The sequence below is a fragment of the Labrus bergylta genome, chromosome 12 (assembly GCF_963930695.1).
Source record: "Labrus bergylta chromosome 12, fLabBer1.1, whole genome shotgun sequence".
In the NCBI taxonomy this organism is placed as follows: domain Eukaryota; kingdom Metazoa; phylum Chordata; class Actinopteri; order Labriformes; family Labridae; genus Labrus; species Labrus bergylta.
The window spans coordinates 21,231,522-21,244,849 of NC_089206.1; the positions used below are offsets into that span (position 1 = coordinate 21,231,522).

The 13,328-nt window shown below is 43.2% G+C and overlaps 1 protein-coding gene across 1 annotated transcript; it reads left to right on the forward strand.

Annotated features, from left to right (window-relative positions):
* Positions 1-11,058: 11,058 nt before the first annotated feature.
* On the forward strand, positions 11,059-12,927 carry pdyn (prodynorphin). Its single transcript, XM_020630382.3, has 3 exons — positions 11,059-11,212; positions 11,588-11,724; positions 12,169-12,927. Exons 2-3 carry the CDS (start codon positions 11,602-11,604, stop codon positions 12,727-12,729), a joined length of 684 nt encoding a protein of 227 aa, XP_020486038.2. The 5' UTR covers positions 11,059-11,212; positions 11,588-11,601; the 3' UTR covers positions 12,730-12,927.
* Positions 12,928-13,328: the final 401 nt, after the last annotated feature.

Sequence of the window (13,328 nt, forward strand, 5' to 3'; positions counted from 1 at the left end):
TCTGTCGCCCCCCGGTGGTGGAATGAACTTCCAAACTCCATTGGATCTGCAGAGTCCCTCTGCACCTTTAAGAAAAAGCTAAAGACCCAGCTCTTTATGAACACCTACAACCTTCATAATGATGATGATGATGATGATATTCAGGATGGTTTTGATGCTGATTAGAACTCTCAAGAACAGCTGTCCATGTTGTGCTCTGTCTCTGGTCACTTCCTGTCAGCACCTGGGCTCTACCTCTGGTCACTTCCTGTTAGCACTTGTGCTCTGGTCACCTCCTGTCAGCACCTGTCAGAGTTCTGAAAGATAAACTTAATTAGTCAATGATGTTTTTATGGTGAACTGTTTTTCATTTCCTTCGAGATAAGTCTGTTGGATCAAATTTATCAGCTTTAATGAAATCCTCATTTTATTGGCTGTAAACATCAGAGTCTTTAGCGCCTGTAATGAAATCAACTTTCTGTCAGGAACCTGTTACATGTTGAACTGCTCAGTATTAAAAACATCAACTTACTGTATGTGTTGAACAGAAAATATTGCCACTCTGTCAAACAGTCAAACATCGGGGGGGGGGGGGGGTTTGTGTATGAGAAAAAAGAGAGAGAGAGAGTGTGTGTGTGTGTGTGTGTGTGTGTGTGTGTGTGTGTGTGTGTGTGTGTGTATGAGAAAAAGAGAGGGAGAGAGAGAGAGAGTGTGTGTGTTAGAGAGCGAGTGTGTGTGTGTGTGTGTGTGTGTGTGTATATGAGAAAAAGAGAGGGAGAGAGAAAGAGAGAGTGTGTGTGTTAGAGAGCGAGTGTGTGTGTGTGTGTGTGTGTGTGTGTGTGTGAGACACAGAGGGAGAAAAAAAAGAGAGGGAGAGAGAGAGAAAAAGAAGGTGTGTGTGTGTGTGTGTGTGTGTGTGTGCATGAAAAGCCAGAGGAGTGGATTAATCATTTATTGAAATAGCAGCAGAAACAAACGGAGCATCGTCCTTCGGGCGCTAAACAGAAACATCTCAGTCGGTTTGTTGGAGCGGGAACCGTCGTAATGTCGTCTGACTGCAAGAAAACAAAGAAGAAGAAACAGGTTTGAAAAACAGAACGAAGGTATGACTAATGTGATACCTGATTAAAAACAAATACACTGAGGACGAGGAAATCTAAAGTCAGGGTTATATTTATCACCAGAGTTTCATGTCCACGCTCGGTGTCCTGTCTTTAGTTCTTACATGTTCCTGCTCAGGCTTCAGGCTTGTGATTCAGCATCCAACTCTCTCATATTGAATCCACAAGAGGCTCATCTGAAGACCCACTTAAGCCCCTCACAGGTATTTACTGTTCTGGATGAGTCTTCACCGAAGAAATGTGAAAAAACAATTATATACATATATCAGCGTTATCAGCTCAATATCCTCCGTTTGATCCAAGCAGGAAGTCGTCCAGACTCGTACAAACAGTCTCAGTTATGTCACAACCTATGACCATGTCAGCCGCTGGGAACGCCGGACAACTTCTGGGTAATTTTTAGGGTATCAAGCCGTTACTGTTAAATGATTTCCAGCCAGGACGTCCTCCTCCATGCATTGTTTACAGTCCAATTAAGCCTTGTTTCCACCAACAGCCCGGTTTGGTTCAGTACAGTTTGGTTCAGTTTGGTACAGTTCGGTACAGTAAACCCTGATTTTGCTTGTGTTTCTACATCCAGCCTTCCCCTTATTTGGTAAGCGGCGTGTAAGCCAGATGGAGATAGCCGCGTCAGCTATGTAATAGTGTGACATCATAGCAGCCCAACACAGTGTTGCCCGCATTAATGAAGTTCAGTGAAGAAGAAGAACGGGACACAGTAAACAAAAGGGATCCTTTAGGGTCTGATCAGTACCCTTGGAACCCCAACAGAATGGTACCAAAAAAGTAGGACGGTACGGATCCCTTATTTTGGTACCATTCCCAACTTTTGAGGGTAGAAACGTCAATAAATGGGTATCGTTCCAAACCGAACTGAACCGAACCAATTGGTGGAAACGGGGCTTTAGTAACCTCGCCCTGTCTTGGTCTTGGTCTCAATCCCTAAATGTCTCAGTCTCGGAGCACTCTTGTCTCTGGTCTGTCTTGGTCTCTGTTGGTCTGGTCTTGACTACAACACTACCAGTAACGCAAACTTTTTTTTTGCTTCATGCACCACTGAGCAGCTTTCGTTAGAATGAACGAAGCTCCACCTCCAATGCGGTATTTTCTAAGGTCCAGCCCCTGTAACACCTCCGTCACTACCTCTGAAGGCTCCATTGAATATTCTTATTTTTATTTGTATCGTATGAAATGCAATGTCGTATCTCCTCCCTCTACATGTTTGCATAACAAAACCATGAAGGAGAAACACAGACACATTTAAAGAATGACGTTCACATGTTGTATCCGTCATCATGTATTAAACATGTTGTATCTCAGAGCCGATGATCCCCGTGTGCACAGTTACAGCGTGGAGCTGATGGTCATAAAACGTGTTTCTAATAATGTCCCAGTGGAGGAGGCGGTTTACACTCTGGTATTTAGATTAATGTCAGCAGAGTCGATGACTCAAGGACTGAACCCTCGATCTCTGCAGATTTGTTCACTCTGATGATGATGAAAGTTGTGTTCGATAGAAGACGATGTTTGTTTCCCTATTGAAAAATAGGATAGGGAGAAATGGGATAATATGCAGGAAGGATTTCTCCCTTGTATTCCTGACATTCCTGTTGTCCACACTTCCTCGCCGTTGAGGTGGAGATCGGAGCAGGCCGTGCATGAATGAGGACGGCGGTGGTTTAGGGTACGACACAGTCTGATGGTGGAGGCTGGGCGTCAGGGACGTCGGGTGGTAGTAGTGCAAGATCACTTTGCTGAAGGTTGGGGAGCTCTGTCTACTCGAGAGCCCGGCCTCTGCTTACGGGACAAGACCTCCTGGATGAGTTATTACTGATGGACTTTACACAGCAGCCTCTACCACCAGTGTGTGAATGTGTAGGTGTGACCTGCGGTGTAAAAGCACTTTGAGTAGTCAGAAGACTAGAAAAGAAAAATAAACAAGCTCAAGTCCATTTGTCTGCTGAGACTGTGTTGGGCTTGGAAAGTGAGATGGAGGGAGGAAGAAGAAGAAGGATCAAGAAGAACAGAGAATGTGTTTGTCTGTTTTTCTCATCTTTATTGACACAGCTCTTTTATTATTAGAGAAAAACTACAAATACTTTTCTGACATAAGACTGTATCTTATTACATGAAGGTACAGTCTGTTCATTTTTATGTTTCTTGAATTTTGCAGCACTTCTTTTTCCTTTTTTTTCACAAGAAGATGACAAATGTTTCTGAATCTTCCTGTGCAATAAACCAGATTTGACCTACGTTGATGCAGTCAGCTTGTCTTGTACAATGACCATGTGAACACACAGGGCATTGTCATTGTAAAGTAGTGACAGCCGCTGACTGAATGACGGCCAGTCGGGTGTAAACACACGGGTAACAGGAGGAGCCGGTGACAGCGTGCAGCATCACCTCTGGTCACAGTCAGTCGCACAGCCGACGCTACACAGAGAGAAACATGAAGATCCAAAGAAAGGAGGAGGAGCGGCACAGAGAAGGATCCCTCTCAGGTTGCTTAGGAACCTTTGGCAAAGTGACAAAAGCTCATTAAAAAATGAGATATCGTGACGCTCAAACGCTTAACAGTCCAGTCACAAATGAAGATGAATCACATACAGTAGAGTTCTCTTTTAAAAACAATATCCAATCAACCAGAAATACAAGAAAACAGCTGCTTTAGTATCAAGAATTATATACATCGGTGAAAGCAGCTCTCACTCAGTCAGGTACATTAGCTGATCAGCATTAATTCATCATCATTACTGACTCATTCATCAGCCGCGTAGCCAGTTGACTACTTAACGAGCAATTAAATCTGTGCAGGTTTACAGTGCAGACACCTGACCCTGTGACTGTAACTCTGCCGGTACCTTCCAACATCCCCGGGCTGCAGAAAATCCAACCTGCTTCTTATTGTGTTGTGGTTCTGGAAATGAGGATTTAAGATGAGTCCTCATTCTGTGCGAGAGCTCAAAGTGGAGCCCCATGTGCACAGAGATTATGATGCCGACCATGACAGAAAACATCCAGGGTTGATGATCTGTGTTTTTGACATAGACTGTAAATATGAATGTTTGAAGCCCTAAGTGTCGTCACCTGTCTCTTCCTGCAGGGGGCTCCCGAGGCTCATCGCAAGCGGCAACCTCTGGTGTTGAAAAATGAAGGATGTGCGGAAGTGCAAAATCCTGCAGTTCCTTGAGTGTCCACTAGAGGCTGGCTGCAGAAGCACAGGAAGTCACATACACACCCATTCAAAGAAGACTTTGTTTTTTGAACCAGGCTGTAAACATGTTAATTTCTGAAGTCAAAACAGGCTTTTTAGAATGGGTGTGTATGTGACTTCCATGTTTGGCTCTCATATACTCCAGCAGCTTCTCCCGTATTAGTCAAGACCTGGGCAGAACTCGAATGCAGACTCGGACAAAGGTAGGCAATTCAAGTCTTAAGATACCTGAACATGTTTCCGAGGAAAACTCTTAAAAATGTCCCAAAAATTCCAGGGTGAGCTGCACATGCTCCACATTCTCCACCATAATACATAATGAAAAACATTAATTAAGCAAAGGAAGACAAACCAACAAGCACCAGGATTTCCTGAGCATATACGGTAACCATAGAGACTGATACTTCACTCTTAAATTCCTTTACAGATCAGTGACAGCTCCTTAACGGTTTCATATAGAGGGCTGTGTTCAGACCTGTTATTCTCCGTGAAGAGGGAAAAAAAGCTCTTTTTCCATCCATGTGTCCTTTATCTCTACACATGGCTCAGGAAGAGATTAGTCACATTACACACAACCGGGTCTCAACGGCACCCACCAAACCCGACGTCCTGATGTCTGTCCTTGAGAAGCAAAGGCATTCACACAAAGGCAGAAGAGAACAGAAACTCCCCGTGACGACTTCAGGCAAGCTTCTTTACTTCTAGCTGAAACAACATTTTGTAGTGACGTTTACAAAGATTTCAATTCAAGTTTCTGAAAAATGGAATTTGTATCATTTAATGTAAACAAAACTCGCCGCTGATCCAACAAAAAGCTCTTTATGAATCAACAGCTTTTTAAGTTGTTTGCCCTTCAGAGATCATCCTCCTTAGACACTCCATTGAAAATGAGATGAAATGAAATAAGCAACAACACAATAGAGTAGAAGTAGGAGCTGTGACTCCTGCCTTCTTCATGAGGCTCCTTCTGTGAGGAGTAGTGTGGAGATCCAGCAGCAAGGTTTCATACTAAAAGAGGAAGCAGAGCAGATTGGTCGAAAGTTTGTATACTGGTACACGTCGGCTAGCAACAATCTGTAACTTCTATTTTAAAGGGGACATATTATGAAAAATCCACTTCTACAGTGTTTTTGAACATATATTTTGGTAACCTGTCTACCGACCCACAAAATGTGAAATAAACCCATCCAGTCCTTTGTTTGTGGTCTGCATAAGTCTTACAACACAGAGGAAAATGCTCCGTTTCAAATGTGCTCTCCTTGTGATGTCACAGTGGGATTCTGGTATTCTGGGGGTCATTGCATTTTAAGAGACACACAACAAAATGCAGAGCATTCAGAGAGAGCTGGTTTATACAGGGTCACAAACCTCCTCTGGTGCTTGATTCATGTTATATTTTGACCAAAGCACAGCACAGATGTTTCATCTAGACCACAGGGGTACTGTTTGAAAAGAAGGAGGAGGGGGATAATATGTCCTCTTTAAGATAGTTGTTTCAAAGTTGATCTAATAAAAAAAACTTTCAACTCAGTCGCACTGCACTGTCAGAGACCTTCAGGGGGTGCCAAAGCGCACCAAACTGGATTCCTACATATTGTTGCTTTAATCTGCAACAATTATTTAGTATATGTGAATTATATCAAACTAGCAGGAAGACTTCTCTAAACTCACACCGGTCTCGCATCTCAAGTTGATGGTTGGGTTGTAAACATTTAACTGGTCTTTGAAACTTTGTGTCTTTGAATGAATATTGCTCATCTGTTCTGCAATTTCTCCTGGCTTCCCAAAGAACGACATGGAAAGCATAGAAGGATGTAGGATTTAGGGTGAGATCACAGTGGGTAAAAAAACGTCTGTGTTGCTCTAGAGGATTATATATTATAATAATATTATATATTGTTTAAATAAATTTAAAAGACTTGTAAAAAAAGAGAAAGAAGAAACCCTGTGCACCTGTGTCAGACACCTCGGCTGATTGTTTGATGACCCTGGATGAGAACTCTTTGGACAACAAGCGAATTATTTCACAGCCTGCTGTCTGGTAACTCTGAGACTGTCTCCCTCTGGACCCAAATGGACTGACAGGCTGAAGGCAGAATTCACAAAAAATGGATCACGGCTGCCAACAGCCACATAAATTATGCACACATTTTCAGAGCTATCTCAAAGTCCACTCAACAAGGAAAGCATATGGATGACATTCAAACTCAAACACGCCGCCGTAAAGTTCTCTGCTCCGTGCAGCCTTCTGAATGTGACGATGAGCCGTCAGCACCTCGACTCTCTGAGCGCTCTCATCCTGACACGCTCTAATCTGTGAGATGTTTCTCTTGAAATCAAGCTCGATAGCATTAAATCACTTAAATAATTATGCAATAAAAACTGTTGAGCTGAAAACTTACCTTGAGGACAAACTATTTCTGCAGTTCTGGTTTTTCAATTCTGATTTGTGATTTTTTAATAAGTTGCCTAAAACATCAGTGTCCAGGGAATGGTGAGCAATTCAGACACCTGGCATGTGTGAGCTGCTGGTTTCCTCCGATCCAGAAAGGTCCTGACTGTTTTTACAAAGTCCGTCTCGTAGCTCTCCAGGTTCATAAATATGAACTCACAGTTGAAACACCTGCACCACCAGGTAACTTTGGATCTGTCCTGTCCTCCAGTTTCCATAGAAGTTTCCCCACCTCTCGTTCAGACCTCTTGAGTCTCTATCTGCAGAAGAGTTTCCTCTGTCTCCGCTCCATCAAAGAACCATCTTGTCTCTCCAAAGTGGAGTCAGCCCTATGTTCCCACAGCCCTATATTCCCACATTTCTAAGAATTTTCTCAAAATTAGGCTGTATATTCCAACAGGGTTAGGGTTAGGGTAATTTACCCTAACCCTAACTGATACAAATTTATGAAAAAGGAAATGTGGGAACATAGGGCCTAATTTTGAAAAAATCTTAGAAATATGGGAACATAGGGCTGTGGGAACATAGCCACGCTCCCGTACAGACGTAGCCACAAGAAAGAAATTAAAACACTGTAGTACACATGCCAGGCCAGTAGTTGGCAGTATGACTGTGTAATGAAACGTGAGGTAGTAATATGAAAAAGTCTTGTCCCCTTTGGGCTGCGCTTCGCTGGCGTTCAGGTGGATTCAGTATTTGGTGCGTTTAATGCGTCTCGCTGATCAGTAAATCTTCACTTTGCTGGAGAAGAGTTGTTAAATTAAAAAGATTGAGCAACACAAACAGAGCTTGGGAGTCTGCCATTGTTGTTGTAGTCTACCTGGCTCATTTGCCAAAAGTCTCCGTTGTCAGAGGAACTATTGCAAGTTTACGCAGTGACGGAGACCCATTTTCAAAACCTTCTATTTCCACGGACCTGAAACGCTGTTGAACATCCAAAACATGTTTTTGTCGTCTCTGTCGAAGCTCCAAGACCCCGAACAGCTGCCGACTTGCTGGGCATGGTCAAAATGTGCTGCAAAATTGCTGGCACTTCTCTGAATGACCTGATTGATGTGTTTAAACTCAGAACTCTTAAAATGGCTCGGCCTATCCTGCATGAAGCCAACCACCCACTTTTTGAGGAGTTCTTGCTGCTCCCATCTGGTCGCAGAAACGTCCTTCCAACATGCAGAACAAACCGACTCTTTTGTCCTGGCTACCATCAGCCACGTTACAACTCAATGATATTTATTTATGCATTCACATTATTTCCCTTTTATTCTATTAAGTGTGTTTTCCGATGCATGTCTTTTATTTCCTCCTATAGTTTAATGGTTTGTGTGGTGCTGCTGGCTGGAAAGAACATTTCCCCTCGAGGATAATAAAGAAGTCCTTGATCATGTCGTGCAGCCAGTCAAAGTGACTTGCTGATGGAAAGTAAAGCACTGAAGATTTTCTCCTTATAGAGTGAACTGACAATGATTCATCTATCATGAAAGACGAGTTGTCGAGCTTACATGACAACACTCTAACCGGGTTCTCAATAAAGCAGCTGAGCTGATCGGCATCTCTTCTTGGTAACACACTTACTATTGACACGTACCTCATACTACCACACTTAAAAAAACAACAACTATCCCTTTAATGTGCGCAAACAACACATTTGCTCTGCAGCCAAGTTTGGGAACCATTAACTCGGGTTTAACAGGCTCAAAAGCTGCACAATCCTTTTGTTAATGAATCCTTAAAGGTACAGTCAGTAGCTTTTTCCTTCAAAATAAAAGACAGATTTCTCCTAAAGTGAAGCTGCTCCATTGTCCCTTCTGGGCCTCCATACATGTGTGGTGGTGACTGTGTCTGCAGAGACTCTGTCCTCTGACTGGATTTTACTGTTCTGCTTTGTTCTGGTTGACTCGGGACGTTTCTGGGCGGGGCTTTTGTGTTTCCTCCAGCCAATGACAGCACAGCAGGTGAGTGTAGGAGTGGATACAATTCAGTGATTGGACGTCATTCAAAGCGGTGAATATGACGGACGTGGACGTAGCAGCAAAGAAGAGAAAATATAATCAGAGTGAGGAGAAACACCAAGTGGATAAAGCTCATTCTAAAACGAGGGTGAACCTTGTGTTGTCTTTTACCCGTGGACGTGGAGTACTTCCTGTTGGACAGACAGGTGACAAACACCGGCGGTTAGCTTGTGCTAGCGTGTGTTAGCGTTCAGTGTAACTACAAGCAGTAAACGTACACACTACTTCCTGCAGTGAGTCCAGGAGGAGGGGCCCAGTTTGAATGTGTTTACAATCTGCAACCAACATTTCCACTGACTACACCTTTAAATTATTTTAACTTCACTTCTCTTTTGTTGAAGTTGGGCTTTAAGTGTTCTGTATTTTTGAAAATTTTGAAAATTTTGAAATAGATTTCAACATCTTCTAAAAACTACAGCAGAGTCAGAGTGTCCAGTTGATCTCAGTTATAATCCCTGTAATGTCGAACTGAGCTCTTGTTGATTGTACCGGCTTTTTGTATTTTTGACCTTCATTCAGCATGATGCCCAAGGTCTCTCTTTGTTTCTCAACTACAGAACAGAGAAGTCGACCCACAGTTTTAACTGTGACCAGCTTCTACGGGATTCAACCAAAGGATTCAACCTTGAAACGGGAGGAGGCTGATGTGTCAGCACAGAGCGCGCTCGGAGCCTCTCTGTTGATTATCTCCAACACAAAGCGACCTGAAGGTATTCATGAGCATGAGGAGCACATGAAAAAAGACAGTAACTGTATCATCATGGCTGGGTGGTGACAGATTGCATTAGTACTTACCTTGAGTATATAGATGCATGGGTCCTCTGCTTTGTACCTTTTGTACATATAAGATGTGAGAGAAAGATAAACATACCTGAATCTCTCACAGGTTCATTGATATGGAAATATGAAACTATGTGCTCAATAAAATCTGAAAAAGTCAAATGTGTGCTAAGAGTTTTTGTTCTGAGCTCATAAGTGAGGTCGGTGTCAGAGTGCTGCCAAAGGTCAGGTATAAAAAAAATGTGAAGTTCGCTGTTTAGGTCAGGTGTTAAATCCCTAAAGGGCAAACCTTCCTGACACCGTTTTGGATGCCCCTCGGTTTGCCAGATATGAGAGCAGTTATCAGGTCAAACCAACAGGTGTTGCAGCGATGGAAGCGGGCAAGAGAAGTGGTTCAGATAGAAGTGATTGTACCCGACCTAAAAAGCCTCTGCATGTTTCTAATAAGCTCCACGAGCAGAAACGTGCTCAAACTAGGATCAATAATAAAATGGAGAGAGGTTAGAACACAGAAAGGTTTACAGACCCATGCAGAGCTGGATAAACACTGAAGCTTCAGTGTCCACCACATGGTGACCTGTGTGAGCATCCACTCTAGAGAGGAGGGGGCGGGGGGAGACAGCTCTCTACAATGTTTAGAATTTAGACTGCAGTACCCATTTTAAACACTAGGGGTCAGAGTTACATACTGCTCCTTTAACTTCTCAAAAAACTTTTACAAAAGCAAGCAGGCTTTTCGCTCCATGTTTGGCGCCCCAGGCCTCAGTCCTCATCATCCCCCAGTCTCTTTGTAAATTCATTATTTCAGTGTTGTGGAAACAGCTTGACCCCGAAAAATATTATTGCTGCTTTCACAAACATGTAATTAGTAAGCTTTTAGCTCGGATGCTAATGACACGGGTGGGTAAAAACAGAGGTTGAGCTTTTTAAAATTTATAGCAACAACTCTCCAAATCCAACGTTTGAGAGATAAAAACATAAACTCGTCCTTCAGACTTCAAAACAACATCACAGACCGAGTTAATATTCTTTGAGCATCATTTCAATTTACCTAAATCAGTTCAGAAGAATCTATTTGATGTGGAACTTTCAGAGAAGTGTTCTGCCAAAGTATGAAACTGCAGAAATAAACATATTCAGAAAAAAAGAGAAATGCATCCAGCACATTTTGGATCCAGTTTTCTTTTCAGGTTGCAGATGAACTCAAAGAGCTTCCTCGTCTTAGCTTTGACTTTATTTCAGTCTGATTTAAGAAGATAAACCAGTTTGTGTTCTGATGTCAGTGTGATGTAGAGCTCATCGTTTGATCCAGACCCCCCAGAGACGCAATGATGATGATGAAGGAGATGGTGATGATGATGCTGATGGGACGAACTGCTGCGCTGCTGCTTCTATACCTTCTCTGTGTGGGCGATGATAAAACTCCTGAAGCGGGGAGGCGGTGCTGGTTGGATTATTTACGCATGAGGTGCTCCTCTCATTGGTCCCTGACAGGAGCCGCTCGGTGACACCGCAGAAGCTCCGGATATAAAAAGAACGACGACGAGTCGCGCAGGAGGAACACAAGAGTTGGAGGGCGGACATCGAGAGAACAGTAGATGGTGGATGAACCTCTGAGAGACTTAACACGGCTGGAAGTAACTGTCCAACTCCTGAGGTACTTTAACAACTCTTTAATTTATTTCTTACAACTTTAATTTAAAAATAATCTCGCGTTTCTCTGATTTGTTTTTGATATCAAAGAGTAGGAAAATACTGGTTCCTGTGCACAATTACGCACAGCGCACAGCTCTATGTGATGTGAAAACTGTGATCTTTAATGACTAGTTATTGAACAGACTACATTTAAAATGTTTGAAGTCATATTTCATGTACATATGAAGTTTTTTTTATTTAACTCTGAAGGCTGAAACCTAAAATGAACCGAGAGAGCCAATCTCTCCATCACTGCTTGTGCTGTTTTTCAATTTTCGCTGTTTGTTTGATTTTGTTTGTTTGTTTGTGTTCTTCTGGGTGTATTTATTTGTGTCAGGGATCTGGTGAAGAATGGAGTGGTATGTCCTGGTGCTGATGCTGAGCTTGCCGCCCTCCATCCACGCAGATTGCTCTTCACAGTGTCAGAAATGCGCGCAACAGATGCTCAGCTCCGACGACGCATTCAGCAGCCTGGTAAAAACGCAGACACGGAACCTGATTCACAATATTTTAAAACTCTTTTACTTACATTTTATGTTCAAATTACTCTGCTGAAGCCTCGTGTTAATTTGGGATGCCTTTGTTTTATTTTTCATGATTTTAATTCCCTAAGTTCTCTCGCGCAAGAGACCAAATATTAAGTCAAAGTGAAGCGCAAAGGAGACTCAACATGACATGTAATGGCTGTAACTTCTGTTTTAATCTTTCACTCATCAGTAAATGCAAAGCTCTGGGAAAGCAGATTGTTTGGTTTTATGACTTTGGAGCTACTAAGTGGGGGGATTGGGAGGAAGACAGGGTTCTGAAAGTGGTCTAACTTGCACAGGTGGCTCTAAGATGCATTAAAAAGATGTGAAACTGACTTAGCTGTATCCCTGGTGCTGGTTGGTCTCACCCTCTTCTTCTGTCCTCCTGCAGTCATGCAGCGCGGAGTGTGAGGGGCAGCTGGAGAGCTGCGGCCGGGCTCCGGCGCTGGCGGACTTCAGTCAGGACGAGGCTGCGGCGGAGGAGGAGAGCCAGCAGGCGGACCTGGTCAAACGCTACGGGGGCTTCATCAAGAGGATCGACAAGAACAAGAACAAAATCTTCAGCTCTCCGTGGCGCGAAAATTACATCATGAAAGCAGGAGCGCTGCCCAAGAAATATGAGGACTTGTTGAAGAGGCTGGAGGAGAGAGACGTGCTGGAGGACGCGGACGACGCACCGGACGATCAGATGCTGCATAATTATGTGAAACGTTACGGCGGCTTTTTACGCAAATTCGGCCCAAAGACAAAGAGGAGTAGCTCCGCGGAGCAGGAGAGCGAGGAGCCCGAGGAGCTGCAGAAGCGCTACGGAGGCTTCATGCGGAGGGTCCGGCCAAAGTTGAACAACCTGAAGTGGGACAAGCGGTACGGAGGCTTTCTGCGCCGACACTTCAAAATCTCAGTGCGCTCAGTGGAGGAGCCGTATTACTCCTATGATGACGTGAGCCTATAGACGAACCTGCTGGAGGAGAAAAAAAAAACTAAAAAAAAGAACTGATGCAGGTTCACTTACAATGCCACCATTTATCCCCAAAGTCTCATCTGCCTGCCTCCTGCGTATATCGGCTGCCTTCTGTGTAACAACATCCATCTGTGTGTTATTGGCACCTCCGTCTGTCACTCAATAAAGGATGCTTGTTTAATAAAACAACCAATGGAAACATCTCCTTATTTGTTGAGACGCCATGAGGCCACAGTCCCTGTGCGCTTTTCTTTCTCATCCATGGTACCAAACTCCAGCTTAAAAATTAGCAGATTTAGATTTCCTTTTATGTTCATATTTGGGATAAACTTTTCACCTAAATGTGGTCCTCACTCTCAGTGCATAGACCACTAAGATTATTAAAAGGTTTGATTAAGACGTGAACATTTATGTAAAATCCTGAGATGTACGTTTAGATATTATGGCGCCAAATTTATCCCGATTTTATGATCCAAACGAAAAAACTCAAAATTAAGTTCGGTGGTTGTTACTGGGTGAAAAAAAATATTTATTATTGAGATTTGGTTGAAATTCTCTTTCATAACACCCGAACATTTTGTAACTTGCAC